Below are 19,739 nucleotides of genomic sequence, written 5' to 3' on the forward strand. Positions count from 1 at the left end.
CACATAGTCCTTTTAAGTAGCAGCCTGACCAGACCTATTCTAGTGAATAAAAAATGATTTATTTTAGTATTTCCATATATTAATTTTTAACTTGTGCTGTTTTAGTAATATTTTTAAGCAAAAAACAACCTCCTTCTACGCCTAGCACTCACAACAATTTTTAAAATTTGATTTAGTGAGATTTTACTATCCAGAGACCAAAAATTCATCAAATATTTCAGTTCATTAGGCCTGTAGAATTCAGGCTAACAGTGTGATTTTTTACCTTATTTTGTCCAGCAGGAAATTAATTTCATGGTCTTAATATATCATTTGAGTCGCAATGTTTAATTTCATAGTTTATATGAAAATCTTACATTTTACCTGAAGTGTTTTTTCCTCATAGTGATTTCTCTCATGTATGCAAGTTTTTATAATGAAAGAATATAGTAGATAAAAGGAAAGGGTCAAAAATTTGAAAACCCAAATATTTGTTTTGCAAAGAAAAATATTCTTGTCTAGTATGTGGATAAAAAGATTTCATTGGCTGTTTTCATTTCAGATTTTTCATCTAGAGATAAGCTATTCATTTTTTCTAATTTTTGACAGTTTCATGTTTTCACTTATTTTCTTTTGGGAAGTTCATGGAATCAAAAGACTAATCACAGTTTGGCAATTAAAATACTAGGGAAGGTAGGAAAAACTGAAACTGCACTGTATGGAAGGGAAGTGTACACTTTTAACAGTATTCTGCAAAATCAGTCTGGAAGAGTACTCGGTTCTAGAATTGATTCAGGCTGGGAAAAGGAGTAGAGAAGAATACCGGTGGCACCGTGTGAGTAACGGCCAGATGAAGACAGGTGGTACGGATGTGCAGGTTAGCCGCAGAGACACAGTGCCACATCCGAACCGGTTGTCCCGTAGACTTAGAGAGTGGCACAAATGATCTCCAGAGAAAGTGACATTGGAGCAAAGCGTCTGGTCAAACTGGACACTTTTTGTTCTGCCAGCGACACTTAGAGTGATACAAAATCTTGGCGGTATTTTGTAGCAGGTAAGTTAACCTTTGTCAATTAACAGTCGTGTGACAGTTATTTCACAAAATTTGCAGAAACAAGAAACAGTCGCGAAACTGAACCAGCGTGCAGCTCGCTTTGAACACGATGGTAGTACAGAGCGTACAAAGGAAGAGACATCCAAAACGGTGACAGAGAGAAAAGCGTATAGACAGCTGGTGGCACAGGGAACGTACATGCTGCCAGCACTTGGGAATGGGCGCCTGTTTTCAGACAAGGACTTAGGTGAGGCGTCGGGCCAGCCGGGGCCTCAGGCCAACACCCATGCCAAGGGTGTGTGCAGAGAGAGATTCAGACTTGAGAGCAAGCGCAGCATTTGCCCACCTGACAGGAAGGAGATAGAACAGGAAGGTGATGGAAGCCACGGTCAGAAGGATTCAGCAGCCGCAGAAGCAGTGCCTGAGAAAGAAACTGCGCTGCTGGAAATGGCAGGTCTGAAGGATATGAGACAAAGTGAAGAGCATTTAAGACATATTAACACATTCTTTGACGACTTACCAAATAGAGACGTGAATCTTGAGGATGAAGGGAGGAAAAGCTTTGTTAAGGACGGTGAGAGGAACACGCAAGATGTGATCTGTGACAGTGAACGGGAGTCCGTAGAGGGGGCAGACAGTTACGTGGAAGGCGAAAGTGAAAGCCAGCAAGGTACCATTGACGGCTTCGAACAGCCCGAGTCCGTAGAATTCAGTAGCGGAGAGAAAGAGGATGAAGAAGTGGATATTGACCCAAACTTGTGGTATAGCAGGAAATTTATTGAGCAAGGACATGAGGAAGAAGCTGAACACAAAATGTCCAAATTCGCGGCAAAATACGATTTTAAGTGTGACCACTTGTCGGAGATCCCAGAGGAGCAGGAAGGAGCAGAGGATTCAGAAGAAAGTGGAATAGAGGAGCAAGAGGTAGATGCAAGTGAGGAAACTGTGGAGGTGCTCGCAGGGAAAGAGGAGGAGGAAGTAGAGATCCTGTCAGACGATCTTACAGACAGAGCAGAGGTGAGTGAGGGCAAGGGAAAGGCAGGGGGAGAAGCGGAGGAGGATGTGCCCGAAGGTGGAGGTGAGGGGGAGGTCCGGCGGGAGGGCGGTTTGGGAATGGAACGGAGTCAGCGTGAGGAGGGGGAAGAGAAGGAAGACCAGGGAGGGGGAGAAATGGAGAGCCCGGATGAGGGGGAGCAAGACCTAGAGGAGGAGGAGGACCAGGACCACAGGGAGAGGGAGCGAGGTCATAACGGGATGGGGCGAAGGGAAGGGGAGGGGCAAAGAGATGGCAAGGAAGGGGAGGGGAGAGAAGAAGACAGGGAAGAGGACGAAGGCAAGGAGGAGGGACAAAGGAAAGAGGAAGAAGCTCAAGAGGAACGACCTGGAGAGGGGGAAGAAGGGGAAGGGGAAGGGGAGGAGGAAGAGGGAGAAGCAGAGGGAGATGGGACGGAAGGGGAAGGGAGAGGGGGGAGAGAGAGAGAAGCAGAGAAAGATGAGGAGGAAGCTGAGGAGGAAGGAGAGGAGGGGGAAGGGGAGGAGGTTGGAGAGGAGGAAGAAGAGGAGGAAGCAAAGAAAAGAGAAGGTGAAGGGGAGGAAGAAGGAGAGGGAGACGGAGAGGAAGGAGAGGGGGAAGGGGAGGAAGAAGAAGGTGAAGGAGAGGGAGAAGGGGAGGAAGAAGAAGTGGAAGCAGGGGAGGAAGATGAGGGCGAGAGGGAAGAAGAGGGAGAAGAGGAGGAAGGAGAAGAGGAAGGGGAGGGGGAGGAAGGAGAGGGGGACAGGGAGGAGGAGGCGGGAGAGGGGGAGGAGGAAGAGGAAGCGGAGGGGGAGGGGGAGGAGGAAGAGGAGAAGGAAGGCGAGGGGGAAGAGGAAGAGGAGGAAAGAGGGGGGGAAGGGGAGGGGTACAGAGAAGAGGAGGAAGAGGAAGAAGGGGAGGAGGAAGGAGAGGGGGAGGAAGCAGAGTGGGGAGTGAGGGAGAGGGAAGACGAGGAGGACGGTGAGGAAGAAGAGGGGAAATATGCGGACACGGGAGATGAAGAGAGGGAAAAACAGGCAAGGCAGGGCGAAGGAAGAGAGTCCAGCAAAGTGAGCAAAATCAAAGGGTCTGTGAGATACGACAAAAATAAGGCTTACCCCAGAAAGTTTATCCCTAACCCAGAGGGAAAGGGGAAAGAGCATGAGGTACAGAGGTTCAAAATGCCGGAGCAGTCAAAACAGGTTTTAGAAAATGGGCTGCCAGGTTCCAGAAAATTCTGGAATAATGTATTACCACATTATTTAGAATTGAAGTAACAACATCCAGCCAAATAATTTGAACATTTTACATGTAATAGGCACTAAGTGCATCGTATCAAATTGATTTGATGTCACGGTCACTTTGTGTGTCTTACAGCAGCGACTGATAAGACAACACAAGGCATTGGTAAATTTGGCTCCTCTTAAGCTAATGTTTTGGTATGTTTTCCCTCCAAATTATAACTCTGTCACTAGAAAATGGTCGTAGCAGATAGTTAACGTTATATATTCCTCATTAGAGACCGTTTGTATATACAAAAGGGTCCCTTTAAAGATGGCACAGACCCTTAAGTGCCATGAGAACATCTCATTTCTCATACATTTCTTTCAGTCCCTGATTACAAGTTGCCTACTATGTAGAATAATTCTATAAGATTTTCTGAAGATTTTTTTTAAGGCTTTCTAGACCTAAAATGGAAGACTCACATGTTTAAAAAGTAGTGCTGTCTTTTTACCTTTTACGTGTCCTTTTTGCAACAGTCTACCAAGTGACAGCTAGATTCGGGGCTTGGGTTGTAATGTGATGTCTTTCAGTGACCGCCTGGGCAACTGGCAGTATATCTCATGAAGTGGAGATGAACTTAAATGTCTATTCTGGAAGTATGTACAACTTTTAAGTATTTATTGCCCAGACAGAGCTCCCCGCCCGGGCTTCGGTTTCCTCACCCGTGAAACGGAATAGGTTAGATGATAGAACTCCAGTCCCTTTTAACTCAGACTCTTTCATTCGAACAGGCTGATTTCCTCCCATCGTGTTTGTTGTTTTGCAGAAGAGTTTTTTAAGGAAGAAAAATTATACTTTAAAATTAATTGAGTTTCTATAAAATAATGATCTTTACTCATACAAACTTATGGCAGCTTTCACGTCTCTTGTCTTCTGTCATTCTGTATTTCTAAACCATCACTTCTGACCTTTAACTGTCCTGTTAGAATCCTCATCCCCAGTGTCTATGATGTACCCTTCAACCTGTCCTCCGCTGACTACTCTGTAATTCTCAGTTTGTTGCTTGTCGGAATGTTTCAAGTAAAATAAACATTAAACGTATATTGTTTGTGTATGGAATTTTAGGGAGGCTGGATTTCTATTAGTGTAAATTCAATCTTCCCTTAAGATGTTCAGTATGTATAATGCAGCCAGATTGTTCTTTATTCATAGCTCCCTTTTCAACGGATTCACTGCTCTGGTCCCTTCCAGATCTTGGGCATTAGGGATTTCTTATACTTTCTTTTATCGAGGAGGAGGATCTTGATGGTAAACTTCCTGTGAATTTTGTAAAGTGGGATCCTTTGCACATTTGATTCTCCATGAGCAAGAATCAGGGGCGAGAGACTAGAGTACAAAGAGAAGAAACTCCTAGGAGCACTTGTAGATTTTGTTTTAGCTGCAGGGCTCTCTGGTTGCTTCCCCTAACTAACCAAATATGCTAATTTGGCATTGCACAGTTCTACCAAATTCTGCCACGTTCAGTAAGTGCCAGTGGTGTAGAGTTGATGCTTTGGCAAAGTGTACGTGCCATGTTGTCAGTACTAGGGCCTCATATGGTTATTGAAAAAGTCGACTTAAAAGGATTAACTGAGACGGATGATTGAAGAGGAGTTCATAAAGGAAAAGCCTTCAGGGAGAAGAGAAACTCTTACACTCAAGTTACTAATGTAAAAGGTGTGGGCATTCCTCTTGCCGCGAAGACATCATCAGCCAGCAGTGCTGAAATGGACTTCTTACCGGTGGCCATCTCAGCATTGGAACTGGTCGAGAGAGGCGCTTTTTCAGACAGTGTTTCCTGCCCATTTCTTCACATTTCCTTGGCCAAAAACATGTTCTGTGCTCTTTTAGGAATAGTAGCTCGTGCAGGCCCAGTGTTCTGGTTAGAAGAGCACAGGCCTAGGCGTCTGGAGATGGGAATTAGTACTAGGTTAAATCGTTTGGAATAACCCGTTCCCTTCCGTATCGTTCCCACCTGCTGGTTGATCAAGCTTTGATTATGGTCTGTCACTGACCAGTACCGAGGCCAGTGTGAGTTGTGGATGCAGAGTCCACTGAGTTACAGTTGCAAGGAGGACTCTGGCAGAACAGTACTTTAAGGGAAGCTACAAAGGAGTTCCACTCGAACGTCTGCAGCTGCCGAAGAGCAGCTCTTGAGGTGAGTGCACGGAGCTGTTTTCTCTTACTTCGTTATAGACGTAAACTTGCTCTTCGCATCTGTAAAGGCAAAAGGCTGCCGTAGAGGAAGGTGCTGTAATTCCTCCTTCCTTCATTCCTTCCTCTGTACCTGGCCTACAACTTCATATTTGGTTGCCTACGGTTCACTCAACCAATAAGTGTGTACCTAAGCACCAAAAACAGAACAGAAGCTCTCCGAAATCAGGTAGATGTCAAGAAATGAGGGCTGCTTATAGTCCAACTCCGTGGCCTTGTTACCTGTCAGGGACATTAGGTAGGTACAGATTTCTTGAAAGAACACCAGGTAAAAAGAGTTCCTCTAACTCTGCCTCTAATGGTGGCTTAACAGTGCCCTTTCGTCCCCTCGTACCCCCGTGTTCTTAGCTAGGACTACGCAAACACACAGCTGTGATCTGAAAACAGATCTGTGGCTTTCCAGGCTGGGAGCCACGGGGCGTGTTTCAGTGGGCCCGCAGCCTAGAGGGTCTCTTGGTCCTGGATACAGAGGCAGGGGGCCTTATGTGTTTATGAAAGTGGTTCAACAGCAAGATTAAGAAGATCACACTTGGCCCTTTGTAACATTCTGGCAGCGGTGTGGAGGGTGGGTCGGAGAGGAAGAGGACCGGAGCCGGGGACGCCAGTGAGGACGCAGCTCTAGGGGACCAGACAGAGACAGAAGAGGGGCTGAACTGGGACGGCGTGGACAGAGAGTTGGTGTCATGTGCTATCAAAAGAACTTTAGGGAGAGAATTGGAGGGCTTAGTAAAGAGATGTAACTTGGAGGGAGGGGAAAGGCCAGGTTTTTCCTGTTTGTGCCTGAAGAACCGGGTGGAACGTGTGCCATTCGCCACGGCTGGGAACAGAGGAGTAGGGGCAGACTTAGGAGCCTGCTTGGGGCCTGTTGATCCCAGAGGTGTTCAGCAGACAGGTATGTGTCTGGGCCTGGAGCTCAGGGGAGATGGCTGGGTGTTGCCAGCTTTTATGGGGAGAGAAAAGCATGGAGTTGAGTGAGAGAAGACGGCACTCGTGGTATGAGAAGGGAAGAGAACTGAAGACGGAGTTTGAGGAAACATCAGTAGGTAAGGCGGACGTTGAGCGAGGGAAGTCTGAGAAGGAGGCTGGGTAGGAACACTTTCTAGGAAAGGGAGGTGCCGCTCCAGCCAAGGAAGCAGTGGCAGAGGGCAGCAGAGAGGTCTGGCGGAGGCAGGGCAGAGGCTGGGCGGGCGCCCCAGGAGGCCTGCCCTGCAGAGAAATAGGATCGGGGTCTCGGTGCCCTGGGAAAACCATCTTGGACTTTTACCTGCGATGACTCTACACGAGGGTACGTCAGCATAGGATGTTGTTGAAGCGAGCTTCTCAACAAAAAGGAAGAGCCTACAGACCCCTGAATTTCAGCACGTGAGGGGAACAGCTCTGAGGGCAGCAGTTCTGGTCGTCGCGTTGTTCGGGCAGAGCTGGGAAAGAGCCTGGGCCCTGGCACCCGATAGGCCTGGATTCAGAACCCCAGCCCTTCACACATTAGCTGTGTAAACACCTGGAAGAGCTTTTCTCCTTTTCTTTTCTCTTTTCTTTTCTTTTCTTTTCTTTTCTTTTCTTTTTTCTTTTCTCTTCTCTTCTCTTTTCAACTTTCCTGAGGCTTATTTCTTTCTTTTTAGAAAGGGAAGGGTCTTTGGGTAGTTAAATTAGTTAACACATGAAACATGTTAGAGGTATTCAGCAAATGGCAACCTGTGTCACTCTGTCCCCTCTGACCATATCAAGTCAGGTGCAGAACTACCCTCACAAATCTCCTGATCACTGACAGATGTGCATGAATTTAGTCCTGTGAACCTGACTTCTGTTTAAATACCACATAGCTACCTCCCCCCCCCCCCAATTGACTTAAGACAGTAGATCTATGGGAACGGAGTGAGTTAACAATAATGATAAATAACTCTTCAATATGGGGTAGAGTGAACCTCTGCACACCATCCACGGGTCATCCGTGCCCCTCAGCGTCTGAAGCATGGTGAGAGTCAACGGTACTCACACGGTTAGGCGTCATCACTGCTACCGGACAACAGATTTCCCTGTATCCTACTGTTTTTTGTTTTTTTTTTTAATCAAGATAGATTAAAGAATAACTCAGCACATGAAACTGCCTACCAGCAAGAGGTTCTGTATGCCGAGCATTAGATTGACAGTTGCAGGCCTGCTTGTCAGAGTCCAACCAGAATGGATTTGGTGGTAGAGATACCGGGTTAGGAGTGAGCTCAGGGATTGGTGCAGAGAGAGAAGGAAAAGTCTGGGGATTACAAAGTAGTGACATGAGAAGCTGATGATTTGGAGGCCCACCTGGGAGTCCATAGGTGTGCTCTGGCTTGCAGACTGACTTTGTTTGGCATACACAGTGATTTTTTTTTTTAACATTTGAGTCCATTGCCAACATTGAAATACCCGGAAATTTTATACCGAAACCGTGTTTTGCGAACTTCTCTTGGAAACCTGAGGCAGCACCGGCCCACAGCCCAGTCAGACTGGCGCCTCCACTTCCCTGTCATCCTGGGCTGCTCCTGGACCGGTCCTGCCTTCTCGCCTTGCCTGCTCTAGCTGCCAGGCTCCCGGCAGGGATAAAGGGATGTGTGCAAGAGGGTAGAACAAATGGGTGTACACCTTAAATGAACCATTTTCTGGTGATAAGTTCTGGGACATTATGGTGCAAACGTGTCCAACCATTTTGGGTTTTTTGTTTTGTTTTGGTTTTGGTTTTTTTGGATCGGTAGGCCTCAATGTACACCAGGGAGTCTTAAAATCGCATATATTTATTTTTTAAATCACTTCTGTTTCTATGCAGATACTTATTGTTTGCTTTTGTTATTTTCTCTGTAAGTCATCTTTTTCATCTTGATATGAACCCTCCGAGGTAGGTGTTGCTAGTATCATCCTCCCATTTTACAGAGAGACTGTAAAATATATTAATTAGGCACCTTGCTCAGGCCATAACTGATGGAGCAGAGCTTGGAAAGCAGTAGTTAGGTCTTTGTGTTGAATGCCCTTCCTTCTCTCCTCAGGCCTCAGTGATTTCTAGGGTAGTATAAACACGAACTTACATGTTAACCCTTCTTGTCCTAAAAAACTTTGAAACTGAGATGTTAGACTATACACTTGCCCACCTAGTATGATACAGATACAACGTTTTGTGCTCTACTTACGTTGTTGGAAAACATCGCCCTACGTGACATCGAGGCATCTCACCAATCCAGAATCCTAGCACAAAATTTTACACTTTACAATATCTTTTCAAAACTTTTTTAAAAACCCTTTTTTGGAGTATAATACATACTGAAAAGAGTGAATCTCGTGCATGTATATCCAGCTCAGTGTATCTTCCACAAACTGAACCTGCACGTATAGTCAACATCCAGATCAAGGAAGGGCACACTGTCAGCTCCCTCGTGGCTCCCCTTCAACCTTCTTACAGGCATTTCCCCTCCCCCCAGGGTGACCACTATGCCAGTTTCTGATGGCAACCTCTAGTTTTCCAAGTATGCAATGTGATCGTACTCTTAAGCAAAGTGACACCTCATGAGGAACGTTTGGTTTCTTGGTATTTTTCATAAGGAATGTAAAACACGTGGCCCTGGGCCAGATCCCAGGCTGCAGCAGCTTGTGCTGTGTCTGACCAGTGGGACAGCAGTTGTCTTGTGGGAGCCAGGCCCATTTGCTTCTTTACTGGGGTCCCAACATAGCATGTGTTTTCCACTCACCATTCTAGACTGCCTTATGTCTTATGTGCTTGTGGTGACAAGAATGTATTTAAACTTTACCCTTTCTCTTTGTAAAATGATAGTATTCTGCCAATCTCTCCTAAATTGTTTCGGTTTGAAGGTAAGTACTGTATGTGATTTAAAGTAGTTGTCCAGATGTGAGTAGATTAATTTTCAATGTGCTTAAGTGCAACGTGCTACAGTTGATGTGGTTTCTAGTGAAAATGTTTTCTAAGAGCTTTCGCAAATTAGAAGATGATATCATTCAGCAGTTGTTCATTGTTGCAGATTTTCATAAAGTTAATGAGTAAATTTATAGTTCAATATAAGAGATGAGTGTTTTGCTTATTTCTAAAATAGGATAAAATCTCATGTTCCTTTGTACAATTGCATGATGTTGTCCTATGGTTATATTGATACCTTAGTTAACTGGCATGACGAGTTGAACCAGATGCTAAACTAGTGGAACTCTCCAAGTGAAAAGGACTTTGCTAGAACACAACTCACTGACCCTTCCTCTGGGAGATAGTTGGACAGAGTCTGAAATTCTCTGTCTCAGGAACACTGTTCTTTTCTAGTTGGCCTTCATTTATGTACATTCATGAATACCTCTGTCCATCAGCCATCAGTCTTAAATATAGTAATCCTGCTTCCCATTCCCCTCCAGGGTAGTCTCTGGTCATTTCACCTACTCATAATGTACTTATGGCTAGGCATAATATACAATAAAGTCGCTTAGAACAAAAAAGAAAGCTTTAGAAATTCTTGGCAAATGGTAGCTACCTTGTCGTTAACCCTACCCAACCTAAAGGTACAGCGCATCCTTTAATGTACCTGTCTACCCTGGCACCCGCTTTCCTCTCCCCGTTGCCCTCTCACAAGCACCGACCTTTGCTTGACCTAAGTCAAGCCCACCCAGAGCAACTTCTGAAACTCTTTTAAATTTGAAGACTTCGCTTCCAGATTGCTTGTCCTTAGTGGCAGTGCTGTTAGGCCACACCCTTATTGCTACTGGCCTGAGGATGCCACGTACATCCGTTAATAAGGTGTGAAATCTAAACATATCCTCTCCCTAGCCTGAACTCTCACATTCTGTATTTTTGCCAGAAGAGAGGTGAGTTAATTATTAGAAGTATTATTTTCAAACTACCCATGAAAGATTCCTTTGGGTGTCCGGCTTATCCGTAGCCAAATAGCCACTAGGAAGGTGACCATGAGAAACTTCAGCTCAGGTCACGATCTCACAGTTTGTGGTTTCGAGCCCTGCATCGGGCTCTATGCTGACAACTAGCTCAGAGCCTGGAGCCTGTTTCAGATTCTGTATGTTCCTCTCTCTGTGACCCTCCCCTGCTCACACTGTCTCTCTCTCTCTCAGAAATAAATAAAAACATTAAAAAATTAAAAAAAAAAACCCAAATCTATAGGCAGGCTGTCTTATAATTTGGATTAGTTGGACAGGAGCCAGATGGACTAAGTTCTGCCTCTGTTTGGTTTTCCCTCTGCTTTAACTAACCAAGAGCAGACCATTTAAACTGCCTACGTCCCTTTATCTTCTTCCTGGAATGTAAGTAATTATACTTCTCTCTCTCTCTCTCTCTCTCTGTGAATATCAGTGAATTGCACTTCTAGAGTGATTTTAAATCCCTATGTTTTGGAAAGTGAATATAATATATAGATGTGGTCATGCTATAATGCTACAGTAGAAAGCTTTTTAACTTCTCTAAAGTTTAAAAGCATTCTTCTGAGATAGCTCAGAAAGCATATTTAGTTTTCCCCCCAGTTTAACCTTGTCATAGACGCAGATAGAATTTTGGAAATCCTAGCCATTGAAAATGTTGAAATAGAACGATGTGCATAAAAAGCCCTGGTAATATAGTAACTTGGCATGCATCATAGATTATGCAGCCTTTTATTTCTTTCACTTCAGCATTTCAATCCACATTCTATGTGTTCCTTGAGAATGGTATAAGTTATTTATGACAGCAATATCAAATGCCTTTTTTGAAAAGAAGAAAATGTTAACTCTTCCCTGATTGTCATTTTTGATACAGGATCATGAATTTTCAGAAATTGAAGAGCTAGAGGACATGAGTGAAATTGATGAGTATCTGGAAGACGAGAAAAAGTTTCCTGCAGCTGAAACCCGTGACAACTCAGTTGAAAAGGTATTGACTCCACTGAAAAGGTATGAGGATATGTGCTTAAACCCTGACATCCTGCCTAAGAGAAAGCATGGGGCTCCGTGGCCACTGCAGAGGGCAGAGGCCAGCAGAAATACTTCTCTGAACACCTTCGTTCATGTGCTGTAGGAAAAGATTTTGGTAACTTGATGACTTAGGCACACTTTGTTTCTGACACTTTCCACACTTCTTGGTGGCATTCTGCTCCCCGCTTGAGTGGAAATCAACTGATACGGGCTGGTATAGTGCACTGTTGAGAAATTACCGGAAAGGTTCAGCACTGGCTCCCTAACAGGATGAAATGACAAAGTTAGGAGCCCTTTTCAAGTGGCAGAAATGGGACGTGTGCGCGTGCACACATACAAGCACGTGTTTACACGTATGTGTTTAAGTGAATGCTGTTCACAGCAGTGCTGGAGGCTGTGAACAGTTCTGCACCGACATGGCATAGAAGAAAGGGTTTATAGGAGGCAGAGGAGGCGCTGTCACCGAGGAAGAATGTCAGCCTGAGAGTGGAGCTAGGAATGCCAGAAACATCTCTTCTTTTTGGCAGTTTTGTCCAAGAGTGTCACTGCTAGGAGACCTTTGGTAGGTTTGAAATCATTCATTCGCTCACGCTGCTCTGCATTAATTTCACAAGCGTGGAATTCAGAAACCCAAACTCAATGACACTATATTGATTCAGTTTCAGTTTCAGTGTCTGTACCCCTTATAAAACGTGTGTTGTTTCACATCCGTGTGTTTTTAATTTTCAAAATGGGATTGTGCTGTAGAGGTCATTTTCTTTCTCAAGACTCCTTCCTCTCACTGAGAAAAAAAAAATGTTCTAGCAATTGCTATTTTCTTTCAGAGGGAGGGACAGATTTATAAGGAATATTTATGAGCTCCAGGTAGGGGGGGATCCGTAAAACTCTTTAACATTGAATTCCTTAAACTCCAGTCTGACGGCATAAAATGTTGAGCTAATTCATATACCAACTAACATTCCTGAATCTTCTTTGAGTAGAATCGTGCAGCTTTTTGTAATCATAGAACTTTAAGCTAGAAGGGACTCCACATCTAAAGCAAAAGCCCAGCAAAGTGAAGCAGTAGTTGCCTGTTTATGTTATTTGCTAGAGGCGGACTCGAGAACCCCTGCCTGAATCCAGGAAGACATTTTCGAGGCCATCTCAGTTATGTTTTTTATTACATTGTTTCTTTATCGCTTATAGGACGAGAAAACCAACCAAGAGGAACGAGCTCTTTGTGAATACAATGAAAATCCAAAAGGTGTGAACACATTTAACTTCAAAAGCATACTTCCAAAAGACTAGATACCTAAACACACACACACACACACACACACACACACACACACACGTACATACACACGTGTGCGCGTATATGCCGTCACTAAGTCGTTAAACCTTTTACGCCTGTATTCTATTTTATCTTTACTGTCACCTGACTCTCATAACAAGCTATGAAATCAATGTGACAACAGGCTTATTTGTTCTCATTAATACCACCACAACTTCTTCACATAAAATATTCACATCACTCATGGCTACTGTGTCAGCGTTAAGTGGTTTAGGACAGCCTTTTCACTGCCTTTTTTTCTTTTTCAGTCAGTAGTAGTAGTTGGGCTTTTGTCCCACATCTCGATTTATATGCCCGGTGGGGCACTGCCAGACCCCATTGCTAATGATCAGGCTGGCCTGGAGCCACCGCCGTCACTCGCCTCACATCCCCCCAGAGCTCAGACCTGACTCTTTGATCTTATCATGGACATTTAAGACAGGTCCTTCCCCAAGCCTGGCTGTAGGTGTCAGAACAGCTGCCACAGAATAGAGAGGACTGTGGTTACCCTTGAGACCTACATTCTATCTCTTTTTGCTGTACAGCCCACCTCTATATCATGTTTCCACACCATCGCATCAAAGTGTGCTTTTTGCTGTGTTCTCATTGAAAATAACCATTCATAGCAGTGGATATCTGATCTGAACTTAGGCAGAAGGAAGAATAGTTCCCTTACTACTTTTTTCCTTCTGACTTCTGCAGAAAGAGTAGTTTTAGAATATTTTAAGGAAAATGTTAAAATATTTAATCATCTGTAAGTTTTTTTAGCATGTAGTCTAAAGTGTTAAAAATAAATTACAAGTAAGATTTAAGTAGTTGACAATATAAAATTAAAGGAGTGCATATGCTTCAAGAGTGTATTTAAGAGATCATTTTTCGGGGCACCTGGGTAGCTCAGTCGATTAAGCATCCGACTTTGGCTCAGGCCACGGGGTGGATTCGAGCCCCGCGTCGGGCTCTGTGCTGACAGCTCAGCCTGGAGCCTGCTTCGGGTTCTATCTCCCTCTCTCTCTCTGCCCTTCTCCCACTCGCTCACTCTCTCTCGCTCTCTCTCAAAAATAAATAAGCATTAAAAAATTTTAATAAAAAGTCATTTTTCAACTATATAACACATAGATCAGTTTGAAACACTAAAAAGTAACATGTCCATTTGAGTGCAAAGAATTTAATTTAAAAAAGCTACTTTATATTTTACGGAAGTCTTTCCTAACACTTAACCTTTGTAGCTATGTCTGGGTACTGGTCATGCAAATGTCTACAGCGTCGCTCAGATCATTCTGGGCTTTTTTCCCTTAAATCAGTCTTTCAGGAAATATGCAGCGTAGACCTTGTCCTGTGCTCCAGCGCCACGCCCTCTTTAGTATTTATCCCTTAAGTCAGGCTTGATGGAGATGCGCTGAGGGCGTCAGGACCTTTCTTCTTTCCGTTACTTAGAAAAAAAAAAGTATTTCTAAATATATCCTTTTGTAGGGAGTCTGCATGACCGTGCAAAGAGCAGTTCTCCAGAAGTCCTGGAAGACACTGAATCGGCAAGGAAAGACCCAAAAAAATCAATGAAGGTAAGTGAAATTTATTTTTCATTTTAGTGTTAAGACCAAAGTATCGAATTGCCTCCTCGTCCTTTTTATATGGTGGTCCACATAATTTAACTCTTTAATATGAGGTTTTTAAGGCCCCAAAACATGGGAAGGATTTCAAGCACTGTTTGACACTTTAACACGCGTGTTTATTTACTGGACTTGAGGGTGAGTCAGGGTGCCCTGCCAGAATTTAATAGCATGTTCCTTTCAGTAATCCCACTCGTGCTGATTCGACTTATGGTAAAAGATAACACAAAAGAGCTTTCCTGCTTGAATCGTAAGAGTATAATCATGAGAGTCTAAAAGAAAGTAAGGCAAAATCGAGAATTAGAGAGGCTGAGTGCAAAACTCAAGATCCCGGGCTTAGGAGAACTCGCAACCGGCTCTTCCAGCCCCTCCTGCCCAGTGCCTGTTCTGGGGCTGCTAACAGCCTGATGGAGGTGCCGCTGCTTTCTGGAAGTTACTTCTTCCACTTGTAGAAGAACTTTCTTTAATCATGAGGCCACATTTCAGAGTAGAAGTGTTAGGAGAAAATGTGGATAAAAGGTAAATGAAAGGCCTTGGTAATTCCTCTTCAGCCTTCAGGTTTGGGCTTAAGTTAGCCATTGCTACATAGAGGCCTTTTGTGACCAGCTGCACTGAGGTACGTTAGGGCGCCTTACTGCTCTCTCACGTAACAGCCCTTTCTTGTCCTTTCTTTGCATTTATCCTAACTGGCAGTTGCACAGTTGAGTGTATGCTTATTTGCTTTATGACTGTCTCTCTCTCCACGGGCCTGCCACTTCAGGGGATAGAAACTATTTTCTGTTTTGCTTTCCAGTGGATCTGTAGCAAGTAGCACTGTCCCTGGTACATGGTAAATGCCCAGCAAACAGTTTTGGTTGGCAGTGAACTGTAAAGCTTAAGGAAGTGAGAAAGAGCACAGGGTGAAGGTAAAAGCAGCGGCAGCCCTTAGAGCAGTAGGCAGCTTGTCTCTTGCTACTCCAAAATTCCTTTCAGGGCAACTTCCGGCACAGGTTCCCCGGTGTTATCTTGGACTAAAACTTACTTCGTGAATATTCTTACCCTGCTGAAAATGGCCTTCTGTTTAGATTGTCATTTCCAAGAAAGAGTTGTGACCCAGCTCAAAGGATACTTCAGAATTACTGTCCTTCTCAGAAGTGTAATTTGTATCCTCAGCACATCGGATCAAGTGTTAGGGACTTTTTAGACTCTCTGTCCAGTAAAAGAACATTTACCAGATATTCTACTACATAGCAGTCCCGCGAAGACGTTTTTCCAATTATAAAGCTCAGGGAAAGACTCTGGAAAAGGAAATGAAATGTGAGGGAGGAAGATGAAAAGTAAAGGAGTCAGGAGACAGAGGAGCCTAAGAGGAAAAGCAAAATGAGGCAGCAGAAATATTTGAAACATACCTCTGACCAAATGGAACTGTGTGTTCTGGAATACGTGACTGAGTTTCAAGAGTTTTTCAGGCTCTCCAGTCTTAAGCGTTGCAGTCGCTCATAGGTGGTAGGATTTGGATACTTAGCACTAGGAGAGGGGGCCGAGCCAGAGAAGGAATGCCATGTGGGAGGCAGTGTGGCCCCTCCTGTGTGAGCAGGCCAAGCAGGGAACCCCCCCGGGTGCCAGCGCCAGGGGACAGGACAAAGGTGAGGTCAGGCCAGGATACAGTGGGCCGCAGGTGCCAGGTTGAAGAATTCAGTCTTAAACTTGGATTCTGCTTAAATTCTCATTGACATCTAGTGGAAAACTTATTTCAGTAAATGCACATGTCCTTGGTTAAAGAAAAGAAAGTAATGAAAATCATATTTCAAAAGTCAAGCAGTAATAAATCTATTTCCTACTTAAAGATTATACTGTTATTCTACATATTTTAAAAAGGAAATAGATGATTTAGGTGAGGTTTTCTTCCAGTCATTCCCACATGACCTGTTTTAATCTATAGTGAGTGTCTCTAACCTTTTTATACTATCTGAGCCAAACAAATCAGACAGTTTTTAAAACTTGGAAAATAAATGATGCCTTAACTCCTATCAAAAGAAACATGTGTTTGAGATTTTGCATTCCCACTCCACCCCCCACTACCCCAGGTAATTAGACATCCCAAAGATAATCTAAAAAGAAAAAAAAAGAAAGAATTGTACTCCTGGCATCTACAAAACAGAATTCACCACTGAATTTTGTTTTGGTGATTTTAAATGTTTCCAATAGATAGGCTATGACCTATGATTTTACCTGGGGCCAGAGATCTTTTGTTAGGTGATTGTTGTATCTAGAAATTACCAAATAATACCTTTCCAAACTGTAGTCAGTGCTGATTTTTTGGATCCACAGTTAGCCACTAAGAAAGACGTGTTATTGGCTTAAATGAGTTTATTCATGTATTTATTTAGCATATACTAATCGGTTATCTATTAATGTGCCAGGCACAAGGCCAGAGGCTGCAGATTCAGAGGTTAAAGATGCACTGCCTTCCCTCAGAAAGTAGCTGGAACATGGTAGATTCTCTGGATAGACCCCCATGCCAGTTAAAAGCCAATAGATTTTTTATTCGTTGTCACTACCGTAAATAAAAGATGCTGAGATGAGAATTTTCCACCAGAAAAATATGCTTGTGAATTCTTGCCTTTCCTAGTTACTCTCTCTCCTATGATGACATGCTTGTTCATCCATTGCAAGCTACAAAGGAGCGCTCGCCTCAAGTACACGGTTAGCTTTACTCTGTATTATGAGGAAACTTCGAGGTAGATTACACATATGGTGTCCTGTCATTACCAGTGTTTCCCAAGCTTGAAACCTGAGACGGTCTCAGGCCACCCAATCATGACTCCCCTGCTTTTTAAAAATAGCTTTATTGAGGTATAATTGACATATAATAAGCCACACATATTTAAAGTATATAATTTGGTTAGTCTTGACATTACGTGTGCACCTGTGAAACCATAATCATAAGAGAGTGAACAGTGCCATTATTGGCCGAAGGTTCTTCGTGCCTCTTTGTGATCTCCGTCTATGCCCCCTGACCCCCTGCCATCCTTAGCAAGCCTACTTTTTGTTATCATACGTTATTTTGCAAGTTCTAGATTTTTATATAAATGAGACCACCCTACACCATGTACTCTTTTAGCTTGTTGGCTTCCTTTGTCCAGCACAATTATTTTGAAATCCGTCCATGCATGTATCAGTAGTTCATCCCTTTATATTGCTGAGTAATACTCTAAGTGAATTTTTAATATGATAAAAGTATGAAGTGAAATTATTTTATTTTATTTTTTTGCATATGGACATCCAATCATTCTAGCACCACGTGTTGAAAAAAGATGACCCTTTCTTTACTGAATCGTCTTCACAGAAATCAGTTAACTTTTTCATGTGCGGGCATATTTCTGGAGTCTCTCTTCTGTTCCTTCCCCCTGTTTATGTTATGCCTGTATTACACTGTCTTGATTACTATAGCTTCATAATAAGTCTTGAAATTAGGAAGCGTTAGTCCTCCAACTTTGTTCTTTTTCAAACTTGTTTTGGCCGTTCTAGGCCCGTTGCATTTCCATGTGAGGTTTAAGAATCAGTCTGTCATTTACTGGGTAAAAAAATGTCTGCTGGGATTTTGATTGGGATTGCTTAGAATGTATAGACAAATTTGGGAAGAATTAACATCATAACAATATTAAGTCTCCTAATTCATGAAGATACCATTCCATTTATGGATGTCTTCTTAAATTTCTCTTAGCAATGTTTTGTTGTGTTTAGTGTACAGGTCTTAACACAGATTTTGTCATTTATTCTATGTCTTCTGTATTTATTCCCTGATTAACTGGTTAGAAGTTTAACATTTTTATTCATCTTTTCAAAGAACCAGTTTTTGGTTTCATTGATTTTTCTGTATTGTTTTCTATATTATTTATGTCCACTCTAACCTTTATTAGTAAAACCTTGGTTTGCGAGCGTAATTAGTTCCGGAAACACACTTGTAATCCAAGGCACTCATAGATCCAAGTGAATTTCAAGAACCATTGGCTCAGTTGTGATCCTGTGGTATTTGGCATGTACTACTCGTACTGTAAGACATCGCTCGTTTATCAAGTTAACATTTATTAGAAATATTTGCTCGTCTTGTGGAACACTCGCAGAGCAAGTTACTCACAATCCACAGTTTTACTGTTGTATTTCCTTTCCTTTACTTTCTTTGAGTTAATTTGCTCTTCTTTTTCTAAAGTTTCTTAACATGGAAGTTGAGGTCACTGATTTGAGACGTTTCTTATTTTTTAATACAGGCTTTTTGTGCTATAAATTTCCACTGAAGTACTTGATATGTTGTGTTTTCGTTTTCATTCAGTTCAAAATACTTTTGGATTTCTTCTTTGACTCATGAATTATTTAATTTCAACTATTTGGGGATTTTTCCCTGGATGTTTCTGATATTAATTTCTAACTTAATTACGTGGTGATTGGAGAACATAGTTAGTATGACTTGAGTCCTTTTAAATTTATTAAGACTTGTTTTATGGCCCAGAATCGGGTCCATCTTGGAAAGTGTTCCATGTGCACTTGAGAATATTGAGAAGAATACTGTTGTTGGGTGCAGTGTTCTATCAATACCAATTGCAGCAAGGTGGTTGACAGTTGTTGTTTTCGTATTTTCTATCCTTCCTGGGTTGCTGTCTACTTGTAAGATCTATTATTAAGAGAAAAGAATTAAAAATTCCTGAGTAGGGCCCCCTGGGTGGCTCAGTCGGTTAAGTATCTGACTCTTGATTTTGGCTCAGGTCATGATCTTGCGATTCGGGAGTTTGAGGCCCACACTGGGCTTCAGGCTGAGAGCGCGGAGCCTGCTTGTGATTCTCTCTCTTCCTCCTTCTCTCAAAATAAATAAATAAGCTTTAAAAAAAAAAAAAAACCATGAATATAATTGTGGATTTGTCTGTTTCTCTTTGTACTTCTGTTCGGTTTTGCTTCATGTATTTTAGAGCTGTTAATTAGGTTCTGTAACACTTAGGTTTATTCTATTCTCTTAATTGACCCCTTCATCATGAGATGGTCTTCTTTACCCCTGATAATAATCTTTACTCTGAAATCTGCTTGGTCTGATATTATATAGCCATTCTGGCTTTCTTTTGATGAGACTTATAATGTTATATCTTTTTCCATCATTTTACTTTTAACCTATTTGTGATTTCATATTTGAAGTACATTTGATACAGGCAGTATCTAGATGGGTTTTGCTTTTTTATCTAACCTGACAAGCTCTGCCTTTTAATTGGAGCACTGAGCCTGTTTGTGTTTAATCTATTAATGCACTTACATTTACATTTGTCATCTCACTATTTGTATTCTTCGATATCCCTACAAAATGCTAAAGTTTGTGTTGTCTGCTATAATATAGCTGTGCTCTCTTTCCTTTGGTTA

The 19,739-nt window shown here is 42.7% G+C and overlaps 1 protein-coding gene across 9 annotated transcripts in view; it reads left to right on the forward strand.

Moving 5' to 3' along the window:
- RPGR (retinitis pigmentosa GTPase regulator) overlaps positions 1-19,739 on the forward strand; it is a 64,882-nt gene that overhangs the window by 31,989 nt on the left and 13,154 nt on the right. For 2 of the 9 annotated variants that reach the window (XM_039256499.1, XM_039256481.1), the window contains exons 14-17: positions 1,091-2,050; positions 11,284-11,397; positions 12,624-12,681; positions 14,221-14,309. In XM_039256499.1, the coding sequence (XP_039112430.1) occupies positions 1,091-2,050; positions 11,284-11,397; positions 12,624-12,681; positions 14,221-14,309 (1,221 nt within the window). Of the gene's footprint in view, positions 1-1,090; positions 3,323-11,283; positions 11,398-12,623; positions 12,682-14,220; positions 14,310-16,759; positions 16,924-19,739 lie in introns of those variants that run through there. The other 7 variants (XM_039256509.1, XM_039256519.1, XM_039256474.1 and 4 more) reach the window with 5 other exon arrangements.

Source organism: Hyaena hyaena, unplaced genomic scaffold (assembly GCF_003009895.1).
Source record: "Hyaena hyaena isolate Hyena2069 unplaced genomic scaffold, ASM300989v1 scaffold_12, whole genome shotgun sequence".
NCBI lineage: Eukaryota > Metazoa > Chordata > Mammalia > Carnivora > Hyaenidae > Hyaena > Hyaena hyaena.